This window comes from Mastomys coucha, unplaced genomic scaffold (genome assembly GCF_008632895.1).
Source record: "Mastomys coucha isolate ucsf_1 unplaced genomic scaffold, UCSF_Mcou_1 pScaffold14, whole genome shotgun sequence".
Classification (NCBI taxonomy): Eukaryota; Metazoa; Chordata; class Mammalia; order Rodentia; family Muridae; genus Mastomys; species Mastomys coucha.
This window is the reverse complement of record NW_022196896.1, coordinates 111,502,655-111,516,977: the sequence shown is the minus strand read 5'-3', so window position 1 is coordinate 111,516,977 and position 14,323 is coordinate 111,502,655. Positions and strand designations below refer to the sequence as shown.

Here is a 14,323-nt window from a genome sequence, read left to right as displayed (position 1 = left end):
CTCATGAGGTCACAGAAGTCTTGAGTGCTGTGAGGCAGGGGAGTGGAGGAGAAACTCTCTTTAGAGATCCAACTGGGCTTGAGACAGGGAGGGTCTCATGTAGCCCAGGCTGGTCTTGAATTTGCAGTGTAGTGGAGGCTGACCTTTACAGGTGCATACCAAAACATTTGATCTAGGTTGTGCTGACGGCTAAACCCAGGACTTTGCATGCTCGGCAAACACTCTACCTACCGAGCTACAACCTGGCCCTCTGAGACCTTCCGTTTTTGTTTTAATATGAGAACTAAACTCATTTATGAGGGCACCATCTCATGACCTCCTAATCATGTTCCAAAGGCCCCACCTTCTGATACTGACATATTGGGCATTGGCTTAGGTTTTAACAGACAGATTTTGGGGGATGGGGATGAAAAAGTTCCTATCTGGAGGGAGAAAATACTTTTTCATTTACCCATGTTAGGTTTGTTGGCCGTGTGCTCCAAATTCAACTGACAAAGGGCAGATTAGCAAGAGGAAAACAAGTTATTAACGAGGCAGTGCCTGTGCACAGAGCAGATGACACGAAGGAAGAATGTATAGAGACTCCCCATAAACAGCAAGGACTTTGTAGGGAAGCCATAAAAGGTGTGAGTGTGGATGGTGGCCAACCGTGGAAGGGCCCCGACATGGGGACAAGGCAGACTTTGTGTGGGATGGTTTTCCCGTGTGCTGTCTTCAGGGACCAGACTGTTCACCCTTTCTGGGATGGGGTCGCTTCATTGTAATAGCAGAAATTATACTGTTTTCAGGTAGATCGGAGAGGGCAGAAATGAACTTCTATTTCTCAGTGGCTTTCTTCTTAGAATAATCCTTAATGCAGAGTGGCATATGTGGAGTGCCATGCTATGAACCCCTAAGTAAAAATGATCCTCATCAGGAACTGATCTTTCCAGCCACAATCCCCCCTTGACCATTTGTAAAGAAACAGCAGGTCCAGTGGTGGCACACGCCTGTAATCTCAGCACTCGGGAGGCAGAGGCAGGCAGAATTTCTGAGTTCGAGGCCGGCCTGGTCTACAGAGTGAGTTCTAGGACAGCCGGGGCTACACGGAGAAACCCTGTCTTGAAAAACAAACAAAAAACAAAACGAAACAAAAAACAAAACAACAACAACAAAAAGAAACAGCAGGTCCATACCTGCCCCATACTCCTTGGGGATAGCCTCTTTTGGCATCCGCTCTTCTCTGCCTACAGGTTTTCTTTCCAGAGGAGGACAGACATACGGCCACCTCCGCCTACTAGGCCTCTATCGACAGCAGACAGGAGTGGCTGCACAGTGTTTAATTTTCTCTTGGGTGGGATTACTCTGATGGTGTATTGTAGCATTTTCCAGGGTGGCAGCAGCAGGGTCCAGGCTTCAGTGGGTCTCCAGGCCACTGTACCCAGTACTGTCCATCTCCCTTCCTTACCATTACCCCCCTCTTCCAGGAGTATTTGCTGGGATAACTGTAAACTAAGATTCTACCTGGCTATTTAAGGGTTAGAAGAAAAAAAGTCCACCCAGGACTGGCCAGAAATAGCCAGAGGGTGCAAGCAGGTCAGAACTCCATTACAAATGATGCCAAGAGGAGCCATTTCCTAGAGATACCCCTGTTGGGTCCAGAGCCCTTGCCTCTCAGAACACAGGCTTCATGTTAGCTTATTCCTCCCGCTCCTACTAACTGACCTGAGGTGTGGCTGTCAAGTTGAATTAGGCAATGAATTGAGCCTTGCAATTCTTGTTTGAAAAGTGAAAATACATTGTGTCGTTGAATGTGGGCCAGCTGTGGCCCCACCTGGTTAAGAAGCCAAGGCTAGAAATGGTAGGGACTTAGGGGGGGTCTCAGAACCTCAAGTCACTTACCTTCCCGACTCTTCGCCGGATCCAACCTTTATGTTTCTGAGTAAAACACACTGAAGACAGATTTCTAGCTGGGTGTGGTGGCACACACCTCTAAAACCCTAGCATTCTGAAGGCTTGGTAGGAGGATTGTGAGTTTAAGGTTAGCCTGGGCTACATAACAAATCCTTGTCTCAAAAAAGAAAAATACAATGAAGAAAAGAGACACGATAGTTTCTCTCTGTCTATTTTGGAGACAAGTAAGATCCTTTGATGGAAACTGGACCTGTAGGGAAAAATAAATAATGGCAAGAGTCATTAGCTTAAGAATCAATTCCTTGTGACCTAGCTCAGCAGCTTTCCACTCTATGGTCTTACCTGTGAGGGCTCTATAGCTAAACACTTTGTGCAAAAAGGTAAATTATTTTAGAATTCAAATTCCTTCTATTTGGCTTCTTCCTTCCCTTCCTTCCTTCTTTCCTTCCTTCCTTTCTTCCTTCCTTTCTTTCTCTCTCCTTCATTTTCTTTCTCCTCCTGCTCCTCTTCCTTCTTCACTGATCTCATCCTTTCTTCTTGTTTTTCTTTCACAGTCAGCCGCACTGCTTCCCCGCAAGGCTATTGCACTATTTGAAGTCCTGGAGTCTCCTGGGCTCAGCCAAGGCCAGCAGCCTCTGTGTTAACTCTCCATTCCCTGGAGACCCGAGCAGATGAGATGGAACCTCCCTCCCCCAGAAGTTGGCTATGGTGTGGAGTTTGACCATATTCAGTGTCCCAAAGGAATCTTTTGCTTTCGTCACTTCATTATCATCGGAGGGAAAATGCTATGGGAGAGGCTGGCTCTCCAAGATTTGGGAAAGAAAATTCTGGAAGCGTCGTTCTCTAAGATGAGGCAGCTTTGCTTTTCTGATGGAGGTTCATTTTGGACAGAGAAAGATACCTAGCTTCCTTTTTCCTTTCATAGGAGCCTCAAAGCTCACTGTACCCACAAAGCCCTTCTCTATCGTATATGTTTTAGAGCGGCACTTCTTTGGGCTTTACACCCACAGGTCTATCTAGGAATCTATACTACCATAGAACCTTCTAGGAACATTTTGCCCATGGCGGTGGGAACTTTGGGCTGTCCCACACCACCTGACCTCCACCTCACTTCTTCCTGGCCAACAGGATCCTATTCTGGTTTGGATGCTATACCGGATCAGAAAAAGCAGGCCTCTGAACATACTGAATATACCAGACCACACATAATACAATGTTCTCATTAGGCTCCTATAAAAGGAAGGCCTGCTACCATTGGGGTACAGCTGAAGCCTTCCCTTGCTCCTTTCCCTCTTGCTCTTGCCTCCCACTTAGCCCTGCTTTCTCCTGAGAGTACTCCCTCCAAGGTATCTGGTGCACCCACCCCGTCCTTGTTTGGATTCAGATGAGACAGGAGTGGTGACTGAAAACATCTTCATATTCAGAGATGATGTAATATAAATGAGCAGTGGGAGAGATCACACACATTCCAAAAAAGTATGCGTAGCATACAGGCAGGAAAACGCTGGTATGAGTGGAAATAGTGGGGGGGGGGCTTGTTTGAGATGGGGACTAATCTCTACCCCTTCCTTCCCCTACATCTTCCCATCTAGGACTAGGGAAGCCATAGCAGGTCAGGGGACAGGGCTCGATGAAGGGCCTTTGTCCTGATGGTCCTAATCAAAGGTCTCCAGAGAGGCCCAAAAGAGTCCTGACAGCCCATCTTGAGGCTGAATGAGTGAATGATCATGAGCTTCCCTGACAAGCTGAAGGCCTAAAGGCCTAGTCCACTGTGAGACAATCTTTTCTAGCTAGAGAAAAAAGACAAGGTGATCCTCCTACCTGCCGGACCGTGGGCCTGGGGTCTAATTCACAAGGATTCAGCCATGAAGTAGGCAGCTCCCAGGGCTCCCAGAGCCACAGCAACAGTTCCGAGAGCTTGAAGGACGAGGGTTACGGGGAGTGCAGTATTTCCTTGAAGGTTTTCTACAAAGCAAAGCAGAAAGGGGGTGGGGGTTGGGGAGAAAGGCTTCAGTGTCCGTGTACTGGAAGGAGAGAGTGGAACTTAGAGTTCCCTCCTGATCGTTCTCCTAAAGGGACACATTGCTCTCACCTCTCTCCACAAAACATCCTACAAGACCCCTGGAGCACAAGGGTCACTAGCCTGTGACTGATGCCCAGAGGGGCAACAGGGTATGAGGGTGGTCCAGACCATGATGTGCCAGGCCTTGTACCAGTCACTCCCACCCAATGTCCTCTTTAAGCTTCACAACAACCCTCAGAGACATTTTAGAGATTTTCAGATATCAGGAAATAGAATATTAGTTAACCTCTCTACAAAGACTGGGACAGCAAACGAGTGAAGCCAGGAAGCCGTTCAGAAAATGTGGTATCTGGTCTGATTAAAAAACCAACTAAAGGCAGGATTCCTGTCTCCACGGATGCCTGTTATAAGTCCTCTGAGAAGGTAAAGACTGCAGGAGCAGGGGCTCACATGGGAAAATAAATTTAAAAACATGCATCTTGCCCTGGCCATGGGGTTCTATGCTTCTTTCTGTTGCATTCCTAATTCTGAACCGTGGTTTGGCTTTTGCTACAGCCTAGAACACCCCCTCCTTTCTATTCTAAGCCAGAGAGGGATCCAAGGATACTTTTGGTGTTGGCTCACACACAGGGGACACACGACGCAGTGGACCCTGATATGGTGCTACTGTCTTACTCTGAAACTCCCAGAAGCCCTCCTGTCCCACACACTACCTGCTTGGTGCACAGGCTTCTAAAGGCTTCACAGGCTGAACACACTGGAAGGTGAAGATCTTGTTTAGGTGTCCCTCATAGCACCTAGCATCCACCCAGAGTAGGATTTGATTTTTCACTTAGGGGGAACACACGGCACCATCTGGCAGCGGATGAATGGACAGACACACTCGTGTCGGACTCTTCCTGGCTGGGACTCAGTAGATGGTATCTCTCTGACTCTAGGTGTGCTCTCTTCCCCAAATCAGCCCTGCATCGGTGTGGTATTATTATTATATTATTACTATTCAAGAGAGGGAGCTGGTAAGGGTAAGAGAGGAGGATGGGACGGTAGGCTGTGCTTCTGATGTGGCAATATGAGATCCCCAAGTGGAAGGGCCCCTTCCAGGTGTTTTTGTGAAGTCTTGAATATAAGCAGGGTGGCTCATTTGGGTAGAGGCCCCTCTCCTAGCCCCAACACATGTCCCAGCAAGTTCTGCAAAAGTGAGGACGTTTTCAGTCTGTTCTAAACATGAACAGGGGCCTTCTCATGGGTGCCAGTGGGCAGGTGACATATGACAGTTCTCTGGAGGCATTGTGGAAGAGGAACAGTAGGACAGAGCCTGGGTGATGTCATGATGAAGGAAGGGGCTGCCACTAATAGACCAGTCTGGAAAACACGGCCCCTGTGAGGACTCCCGATGACAGCATGGTATACTCCGAGTGGGGCAGGTTTTGCTATTATTGGCAGAAAAGACCTATGAGTTATGAGCAGGTTTATCAACGAGTTCCAGGGATAATTAGCATGCCGTTTAATAAGTAGATGCTCCCTGTGTATGGTATGGGTCAAAAAAAGAAAAGTGAATGGCCAACCAATGTATAATCACACAGCTCCTGAGTTTACAATGGGCTAGGTGGGAAGGTACTCTCAGGGATGGCGGTTTCTGTGGGGGGTGTGGAGGGGAAGAAGAAAATGAACAACAATCACGAGACATTGTTATTTAGAAGGGAAGGCTTTGCTTTGAAAAGGTCTGCAAGGCTTGGAGGAGGTTCCACACAGTTGCCAACAGGATCTGCTGACAGAGCCTGGCCTGGGAACTCTACACCCAAGGCTTTATTTAGTGTCCCCACCCATTCGGGAACCTGTAGAAGGTGAGGAGGTTTGGGAATCCTCTCCCTGGCATGGTTGACCAGTCCCGAGGCAGAAGGACATCAAAGATTCGGCTATGACAAAGCCCCAGACGACGCCAGCAAGCGGAGCTGCCAGGGCAGGCCACACAGGAGCAGGAGACTGGGGTCACATAGGTCAGAGGCGCTGCTGGACAGAGAAGGAGAGAGATGAGGACTGCACTGGGTTCTTGGGAGTAGGACACAGTCTCCAGGACAGTTCTAGTAGTCATATTATCGGGAGTTGGTAAATGCCAAGAGGCGGATCCTAGCAGGTGCCGTAGGGCATCAGCGGTACATCTTTTCAGGTTATATCTTGGGCCCTTCACATAATCCCTTTCTCCACTCCCTGATGCATCATTGGGAACTGCTCCTCGCCATGACACATGAATATTCTTAAAACCGTGAGCCAATATGAATAAGTCACCCTTTCAGTAATTTCTCAGATTAACTGGGTCACAGTGACTTGCTTTGGGACATCCTTTGCTTTGCTTCTTCAATACCCTATCGTTTTCTAAGCGAGCATGGGAAGGTTTTAACGGTTGGATACTGACACCAGCTCTGAGGCTACCATCCAGAAACGTTCGTCGTGGCTGAAGCTCACATTGCACACAGACACCATAGGTCAGGGATGGGTTGGCCCTTAGTCACAGAGGACCCATTGTCCTGGCGGTTCCTTGGATTTAGAGCTCTCATTCTCTTGTGGCTCATGTTGTTTTTTTGTTTGTTTGTTTTTTGTTTTTTGTTTTTTTTTCTGCTCAGACTGTCTTAGGATCGCTGTGGCCCAGGGTGCATGGCTTGCTCAAGGACATAGAGCAACTTGGTCATGGTTCAAGGAAAGGTCAGAGAAAGATCTTCTCCTCCTCCTCCTCCTTGAGAAGACTAGCTGGCCTTTTGGCACTGGAAGGTCAGCTGTGGTCAAGGGTGGGGAATCTGGAATCAGAATAGACTTAAGTTCCCCTTTCAATCACACCAAGGGCTGGTCCTCCCTGCAGTATTGTCAGATCGGATTAGCGTAAACGGCTGAATGGAGCACGGGGAATGGAAAGAGTGGTTAGTGCTCACTTGGCTATCTTCATTTTCCTCAGCAGTCTGAAGCATCCCACTTCCCCACTCCACCCGAGTCCCCTTGATACTGTCCAAAGTTTTGTCTCTCATTGGCTATCCAAGGAGATGGAGACCACTTTTTGACAGACAGCCATTTAATTTTAGATAGAGCTAAATTAAATTAAAATGATGGCTATAATATATATATGTATATATATATTCATTTTTTGTTTGTTTTACACATTGAGCAGATCCTTTTCTATTATCTTCTGTGGGAAGGGATGACAGTTTAGCAAACAGAAATACAGGATGCCTATTTGGAACGGATACTAAGAATTATAACATTATTTGTGGCTTATCTGAAGTTAGGAGTTAGTCAGGAGTCCTAGCCATCCTGTCGGCGGTCCAAGGTCGGACCTCTTGGGGTAACATGGAAAAAACAAAACAAACCAAACCAAAACTCTCCTCCTACCTTCCATCTGACAAACAGAAACTCCCAGTTCTCTCAAAAGCTGTCACACAGCCATCCACCCAATCACCCAGTTCTTTGGCGTGGTCAGGCCTCTCGTGAGAACAGCCAGAGAAAAAGTAGCCAGAAGGCACATCACTGCCTCTCTTCTTTTAGACCGTATCTGCTTTTAATTTCTGAATGGTTGCTAACTGACTCCTAAGGAGAGGGTCTCCCCCACGGAGCCATAAATGTTAGTATGTATCCATGGCTGTTTCCAGCGAGACCTGAGATGCTATAGCATGACAAAGCCTAGGGATTTTATTTTCTGGTAAAAATCATTCCCTCCGCAGCTCAAAAACTTGACCCCAGGCAGCATGCAGACTATACACTACCACTCGAAAAAAACTCGCCTCTTGGTGGCTCTGGGACTCTATCAGCGAGAAAGCTAGAACTGCTTTACACCAGGAAGTCTGCCCACCTGCTTTCCTGCATGGAGAAGTTGGTTTAGGCTCCGTGTGTACCAGGCACGGAGATGAGACACGTTTTTCTGGAGGCGGGAGAAGCTGTGGTGTAGGCTGCGATTTAGGCTCAGGGTTAACTTGGTGTGGTGGGATGGGAACCTGGCAAGGCTGCGGCTGCGGTGGTGGCAAGGCGGCCTCTGGACATGACGGCGGGGTTTCTGAGCTGGGAGGAGAGGAGCTAGTCTGCGGTGAAATGGAATTCCTGCGGCGCCTGGAATCACACTTTTTCTTTTTGACCTTCTTCATGGTGATCCTTCTAGAATAACACCCGTGGGGCTACATGGAGCTGTGAATTTCCTGGCTCCCTCCCTTGGGAGGTAGTCTCCCCTGTGGGTATGTCTCTGATCTTTGACGACAGCAAGGTCCCACAGACAAGAGTCACCCCATACCGCCTGTGAGGTCACAAAAGCCAGGCTGGCCCCTGGGGCTAGGGCTCTGGCACCCCTTTCCTCTTCCAGGGCTTCCTGCTTGAACCGGCAGGGGGCAGCAGCTGCCTTGTCCCTCCATGGTCTGATTGAGACAGTCTCTTGGGCCTGTGACTACTGGATCCATGATTCTGTGACCAGAGCGTCCCCGTTTCAGGCACCTTTCAGCTGCGTGTTCCTGGGTCCGTGAGAGCAACCTTTTATTCGAAGATATTCTGAATAGGATTCTCAGCTCCGTTGCTGTTTTTACGTCTACCCCCAAACACAAACATTATGGTTACCATATATTTAGTAAGCTTTTAAGGAACTAGCATGAAGATTTTACCTCCCACAGCCCACTGCCTACTGTCATCTCTGAATATGTATGAACACGGGTGCCTGCTTATATGAGTGCATGTATGTCTGAACTTTTATAAGAACCCTTGAATTTGGCCAAGAATTCTACCTTAAGCCAGTTCTCAGAAAACAAAACATTTCTCAAACTCATTACATTGGTGAAACAGACTTATTGCTTCCCCAAACACTGGTTAGGTCAAACACACTATGAATCTCTTAACAATTTGACTTTCATTTTAGGGTGGAAGAATGAAAAGTGTTTTTGAAAAGATAGCCTAACTGTCACACATCACAATAGAAAAGTGTGTTCCCAGCAAGAGACAGAACTTCCTCCATGAACTAGGTGAGCTGCGAGGGTAAGTACTCCTGAAGCTGGGGGAGGGTGGAGGGAGAGCTAGCAAGCCAGAAAGGTCCTAGACTAGCCACACACAAAGGCTAGACCAGATGTTAACAGTGAAGGGAGAGAATCTATTTTCAGACTTCTAGAGCCAGCAAAGACTTTGCTGATTTTTATATTATTATTATTATTGTTGTTGTTGTTATTCCAAAAAGGATATTGCTGTTCAGAGAAGTTCAATTATGTAAGCACCTCCCAGACTAAATCCCCACCCCTAGTTGATTGGTGGCACACTCAAGATTAAGTTCCAATTAGCGGTTCTTTTTCTTTATGACCCCAGTAGGCAATGGGGAATTAGATTATACAGGCTTTGAAATTAAAGGATTGGAAAGAAAGTTTAAGTTCTCGCATGAGAAGACTGGAGAGAGGTATAGACTGGGAGCACAGCTCAGATCAGTAGCGTGGACTAGGCTGTGTCTGGTTGGTTTGGAGTAAGATAGTTCAGTGGGCAGGTGAATCTTCAAGAAGCTGGCAGTTTTCTGAAGTCAAGAGCTATGGACCATTTGAGGGGATGACATTCAGAATCAGGCTGGGACCTTTTCAGTGACTGCTAGACTTTGACTGAGGAGGCGCTTAGCCTGATTGAAACCAGTTTCTCCATCTCAGCCCTGATTGACACTATGGGCTGGGTAATATCTTCTCGGGGAGGCTGTTCTGTGTATGACAGGAAGCTCTGCAGCCTCTCTGGCCTTGACTGGCCAGCACCCCATCAGCATAACTAAAAAAACAGCTCCAGATGTGGCTAAATATGCGTAGAGCTTGGAGAAGGTGTTAACATTGTTCCTGGTTGAAAACAACTGGTTTAAACAAGTCTGATGGGGCAGGGACATATTTGGGTAGAATTTCCTAATAGCCATGAAATAGCTATTCAATTTCACCTTAAAGAGATGCAACAGGCCGGGCAGTGGTGGCACATGCCTTTAATCCCAGCACTTGGGAGGCAGAGGCAGGCTGATTTCTGAGTTTGAGGCCAGCCTGGTCTACAGATTTGAGTTCCAAGACAACTAGGGCTATATAGAGAAACCCTGTCTCGAAAAACAAAACAAAAAACAAACAAAAAAACCCCAAAATCAAGAGAGAGAGAGAGAGAGAGAGAGAGAGAGAGAGAGGGAGAGGGAGAGGGAGAGGGAGAGGGAGAGAGAGATGCAACAGGGTAAGGGATACACAGGCTTGTGCTCCTGGAAAACAGAGGGCAGAATATTCTGGTTGAGGAGTGTTTGTACCATTAAGGAAAAAATACATGGTTCAGAAGCAGGGAGAAGTCCTCATGAGAGTTCCCTGCCAAGAGCCTGGCTCCTCTACATCACGGTCATAGTGCACTTAACTTAGGTTTACTTCTAGATTTCTCTTAGCTTTCGTTCCCCACATCCTAGATCTGGGCAAGGAGAGCCAGCAGGTTCTGGAATCGATAGAGTGAAAGGACCAGAATGGTGCACTGCAGAAGACCCTAGGCAGAGTTGCCAACTTTTCTCACCAGGAGCCATGCCATGTGGTAGTAAGTTTAAAAGGTTGGAGGTTAGGTAGCAAGGACAAGGCTTGGAGTGTGATAATACCGGGACCTATCAACAGTCCCTAAGGTTCTGGCCTTTCAGTGTGTTTTGCACACTAGAGTGAGTGGGCCACCATCCATCCGGAAGCTAGCCTCTACGCGCTGAGTCTGGCATCAAGCAGCTCTTTATCCTTGCATGTGTGAGACAGAGCTTGCTATGGCCCCTCGCTGAAAGGAGGCAGAGCCTCTGTAATGGGGTATGGAGGCGCCTGTGCTCAGAACACTTTTCTGGTTTCTAGGCTGTCCCAGGAAGGGGCTTCTGGGAACAAAGTGCCGCCCGTTTTAAGAGCCTACTGTTCAATGACTCTAGGCTAAGCATTAACCCTCCAGGGCCACCCGTTTACTAGGGGCGTTGAGTAAACAAAACAAAACACAAAACAAAAACAAACAAAAACCCGCAGTGGTAAAAGCTAGTTGACTCTCTTGAAGTCCCAACCTCAGAGAGCTGCTGTGAAGGCTGAGTGAGGACTGGCTGGCTCACAGGAGGCTGCTTTGATTGTCATTTTTATCCCCTGGAGGCGGAACAGACTAGATAGCCCACAAGGAACCTGGTGAGATGGCTCGGAGGGTAAGAGCACTTACTCTTCCGAAGGTCCTGAGTTCAATTCCCAGCAACCGCATGGTGGCTCACAACCATCTGTAATGAGATCTGATGGCCTCTTCTAGCGTGTCTAAAGACAGCTACATAATATATATATATTATATATAATATATATATAATATATATATGGAACCTGCTGTTGGGGCATTTGGAGGAGGAGGGTGGGCTATTACAGGTCCTACAACATCCATCAAGACGTTATAAAAGTCTGATTTCTCTCCTACACTGTGGGCAGGACAGATGGGTGGGGAGAAGTGACCCTCTGGGTTAATTCGAACACTTTCAGATTGTCCCAGCCCATATATCTTGGGGGAAGGACGTTGGTTCATCACCATTCAGATCGCACCCCCAAACGTCTGGAGGCGCCAGCGCAGGCGCTGTGAGGTCAGGGATAACACCAGTCCCAGTCTCCACCCTCGGGCCCCTCACCATCCGTTTGGGTCTGGCGATCCACTAGGTGGACCACGTGCGCTTGGTTGTCAGCGCGCTGGACGTCCAGGACACCCTGGGGGCGGCTGGGACAGAACACTGCTGTGTGCACCTCGACCCCTGGGTTGTCTGAAGAGAAGATGCTGTAAAGCAGGTCCCCCAGACGGCGGCGCGACTCGGCCTCCTCATCCGGCCGTGGCTGCACCAGGATCCCGACGAGCGCGGCTGGAGAGCGACGCTCCTGGAGCCGTACCTGCTGCAGGAGCAGCTGCAGTCGCGGCAGCTGTGTGTTCAGCGCCGACGGGTGGCACAGCACCAGGAGCAGCTGCTTGCCGGGTTCCGAGCGTGGCTCGTTGATCTCAGCCGCATTAGAGCCGGGGTTCCTTCGTGGAGCCCAAGGCTCCTCGCAATCGAGCGAGTCCTCTTTCTTGAGACGCGAGAGCTTCGGCATCTTTGCTCGCCTCTTAGCGACTGGGGCGTCTGGGTTGTCCGCCAAGCTGTCGCCGGTGCGCTTGAGTGGCTTCCTGACCTTGCTGCAACTACTTTGGCGGTCTGTTGCTTGGGTGCCGGGCAGGGTCGTGTAGCTTTCTTCCTCATTGAAGAACTCTCTTATTAACAGCACCTGACCGCGGCCTGAAATGGACTGACCTGGGGTCTCCGACTGTTCCTTGATCTTTTCCTTCTTTGGGGCTCTTGAAGGCTGCTCCCCAGGCCTCTGTTCCATGTTGGTCCGGCTTCCTTGTCCCAATGGCCTGGGACCTCGTTAGCCAAAGGAAAGACTGCCTTTCCCGGGAGCATGTCACAATACCCCTTGGCTTTGAGCCTCCTGCCTCAAGCAGCCAAGGGCCTCTACCCAACTCTTGCCCGGGAATCTTCCAACGCAGGAAATTGATGTTGGATGCTGGAATGACATACTCTCCCTCTCCCTCCCCTCTGCCCCCCATCTCTCAAGGCACATCTTTCCAGAACATACATTAAACATTAAAACGGAAAACCTCGAAGAAAAAAAAAAAAGACATTTTAAAAACAGTGGACCAGATGTGGTCTGGACACGACACGACCAGACATTGGGATTCTGACAGCTGGATAATTTGCTCCTTTTTGCTAATTTTCTTTTTATAAGAGTTTTGTAGCCTGGATGGTGGTGGTGCACACCTTTGATCCCAACACTCAGAAGGCAGAGGCAGGCAGGTCTCTGTCAGTTTGGGGCCAGCCTGGTCTACAGAGTGAGTTCCAGAACAGCCAGGGCTACACAGAGAAACCCTGACTCAAAACAAACCCAAAACAAACCCAAAACAAGTAAACAAGAAGAGTCTTGAAAATGTCTAAGTTATTTTTTAATATAAAAATAACAAACATGAAGGCAAGCTGTTAGCCAGAAAACCCTGAGCTGAACTCCCACTAAAAAGCTCAAAGCCAAGGGAAGTCCAGGCAAAGCCAGAGTGGCCTGTCTTGGCAGACCCAGACTGGACAGTGATGATGCCTGTTCCATCCTGTTTTCAGCCTCTGTCCAGAGACTCAGCTACCTCCATCCGGTCCTGAGGGAGAGGGGAGACAGAGCTGACCACGGGCGGCAAGCAGGAAGCCTTGCTTAGGTCTTGACCTTTGCTTTCAAGTCCCACTTATATGAAAATGTCCTAACTTGGGAAAAGGGAAATGAGCAGAGGTCTGAGATGCTCCAGATGTGAACTGCTCTGTCCCCTCCACAGCTGTTCATCAGGTCAACCTTAATCGGAGCTGTCAGAGGAGGTTCTTGTGCAGGAACTAAACAAGGCTGGTCATGGGCGCTCTGTCCATCAGCTCAAGGCACACTGAAACACAGTGTGACAGAGAAGCAGAGGGGTGACAGGCCTACCAGACCCTGTGAGACCTTTGTGAAGTGGACAGATCACTAGAAGAGAGTCAACTGGTCCATAGGGTTCTCAGGTCCCACTTAGCCTTTAAGGGGAGAGGGAGACTTTGGCAAGAAGCGACATTAAAGGCACGTGTCAGCTGGTGTTGAATAATGGATATTGGGCTTAACGGTTGGAATCTTGAAACTCCTTGATTTCGTTTAAGTTGATGTCGTGGAGAGATCCAAAGACACGTGGCTTGGAGATTGTGGTCCTTTGTTTACTTCCTCTGTCACTGACTGGGGACCCTTCCCTGCCCTCAACACGGAGGCTTCTTCCCTGCTTTCAGGGCTTGCTGGTCCAGGGCTCCCTAGCTTCTGGTTTGCAGGAAGATGAGAGAGAATGGAGAGGAAGGCAGTCTTTTTGGCTCAGATCTTGGAAAGTGGACAAATCGTTTCCATTCATTTTCCCTGGGCACCCCAGGCTGGGAAATGGCCTCCTTCTGGCTGGTGAGACACCAGTTCCATCCTGGGTGGTTTTTCTCACCTGGGAGGAGTGAACAAAATAATCATTTAACAAGCTCTTCTGTCTCTAAAAATTGCCCTAGTAATGTGGGGATCTTCCTGCGTGTGAGGCGTTCTAAGGTTTCTCATCTTTGCAGGACACAGCTGCAGAGATCATCACCTTTTAAAATGACAGCAGCAGAGACAGGAGGCTCAGGCAGGTTAGATAGGCTCAATTCACTCAGCAAGTGGTAGGTTTGAGATTTGGATTCAGGCAGGACTAGCTGAAAATGCCACCTTCTAAGTACTGTGGCTCCTTTGAGACAGAAATGGGGTTGATCCCACATGACACAGGTTTCTGGAGGTCGATACTGACGAAGGTCAAGGGCGTTGGCAGGAGGAGGGGTCTTTGGGTGGCAAAGCCTCTTTGGCTTCACTTTTTTTTTTTTTTTTTTTT

The 14,323-nt window shown here is 48.6% G+C and overlaps 1 protein-coding gene and 1 long non-coding RNA gene across 12 annotated transcripts in view; one reads left to right on the top strand and one right to left on the bottom strand.

The window, feature by feature from the left end:
* Window positions 1-2,088: 2,088 nt before the first annotated feature.
* Spata3 (spermatogenesis associated 3) lies at window positions 2,089-12,303 on the bottom strand. Of its 5 annotated transcripts, none has more exons than XM_031368246.1 (4): window positions 7,752-8,164; window positions 5,752-5,923; window positions 3,715-3,858; window positions 2,089-2,143 (listed from the first exon to the last, which is right to left on the bottom strand). In XM_031368246.1, exons 1-3 carry the CDS (start codon window positions 8,038-8,040, stop codon window positions 3,753-3,755), a joined length of 567 nt encoding a protein of 188 aa, XP_031224106.1. In that variant the 5' UTR covers window positions 8,041-8,164; the 3' UTR covers window positions 2,089-2,143; window positions 3,715-3,752. The 5 variants fall into 5 exon arrangements, with proteins under 5 accessions (XP_031224106.1, XP_031224105.1, XP_031224107.1 ...); XM_031368245.1 differs by having other exon boundaries at window positions 5,752-5,926; window positions 7,752-8,162; XM_031368247.1 differs by lacking the exon at window positions 2,089-2,143 and adding an exon at window positions 3,160-3,397.
* LOC116088685 overlaps window positions 8,207-14,323 on the top strand; it is a 20,485-nt gene continuing 14,368 nt past the window's right edge. For 6 of the 7 annotated variants that reach the window (XR_004117979.1, XR_004117977.1, XR_004117974.1 and 3 more), the window contains exons 1-2: window positions 8,207-8,401; window positions 8,796-8,911. This is a non-coding gene — a long non-coding RNA (uncharacterized LOC116088685). The remainder of the gene's footprint in view (window positions 8,402-8,795; window positions 8,912-14,323) is intronic. The other variant, XR_004117980.1, reaches the window with a different exon arrangement.

What these genes read in the sequence shown, in the direction of transcription:
- Spata3 (XM_031368245.1), bottom strand. Translation starts at nt 8,040, where the DNA reads ATGAAGAAGGTCAAAAAGAAAAAGTGTGATTCCAGGCGCCGCAGGAAT. An exon ending in TTCTCCATGCAGGAAAGCAG is followed by an intron (nt 5,927 to 7,751) that starts GTGGGCAGACTT and finishes TTCTCTGTCCAG; the next exon opens with CAGCGCCTCTGACCTATGTG. An exon ending in AACCTCCTCACCTTCTACAG is followed by an intron (nt 3,859 to 5,751) that starts GTTCCCGAATGG and finishes TTTGCTTTGTAG; the next exon opens with AAAACCTTCAAGGAAATACT.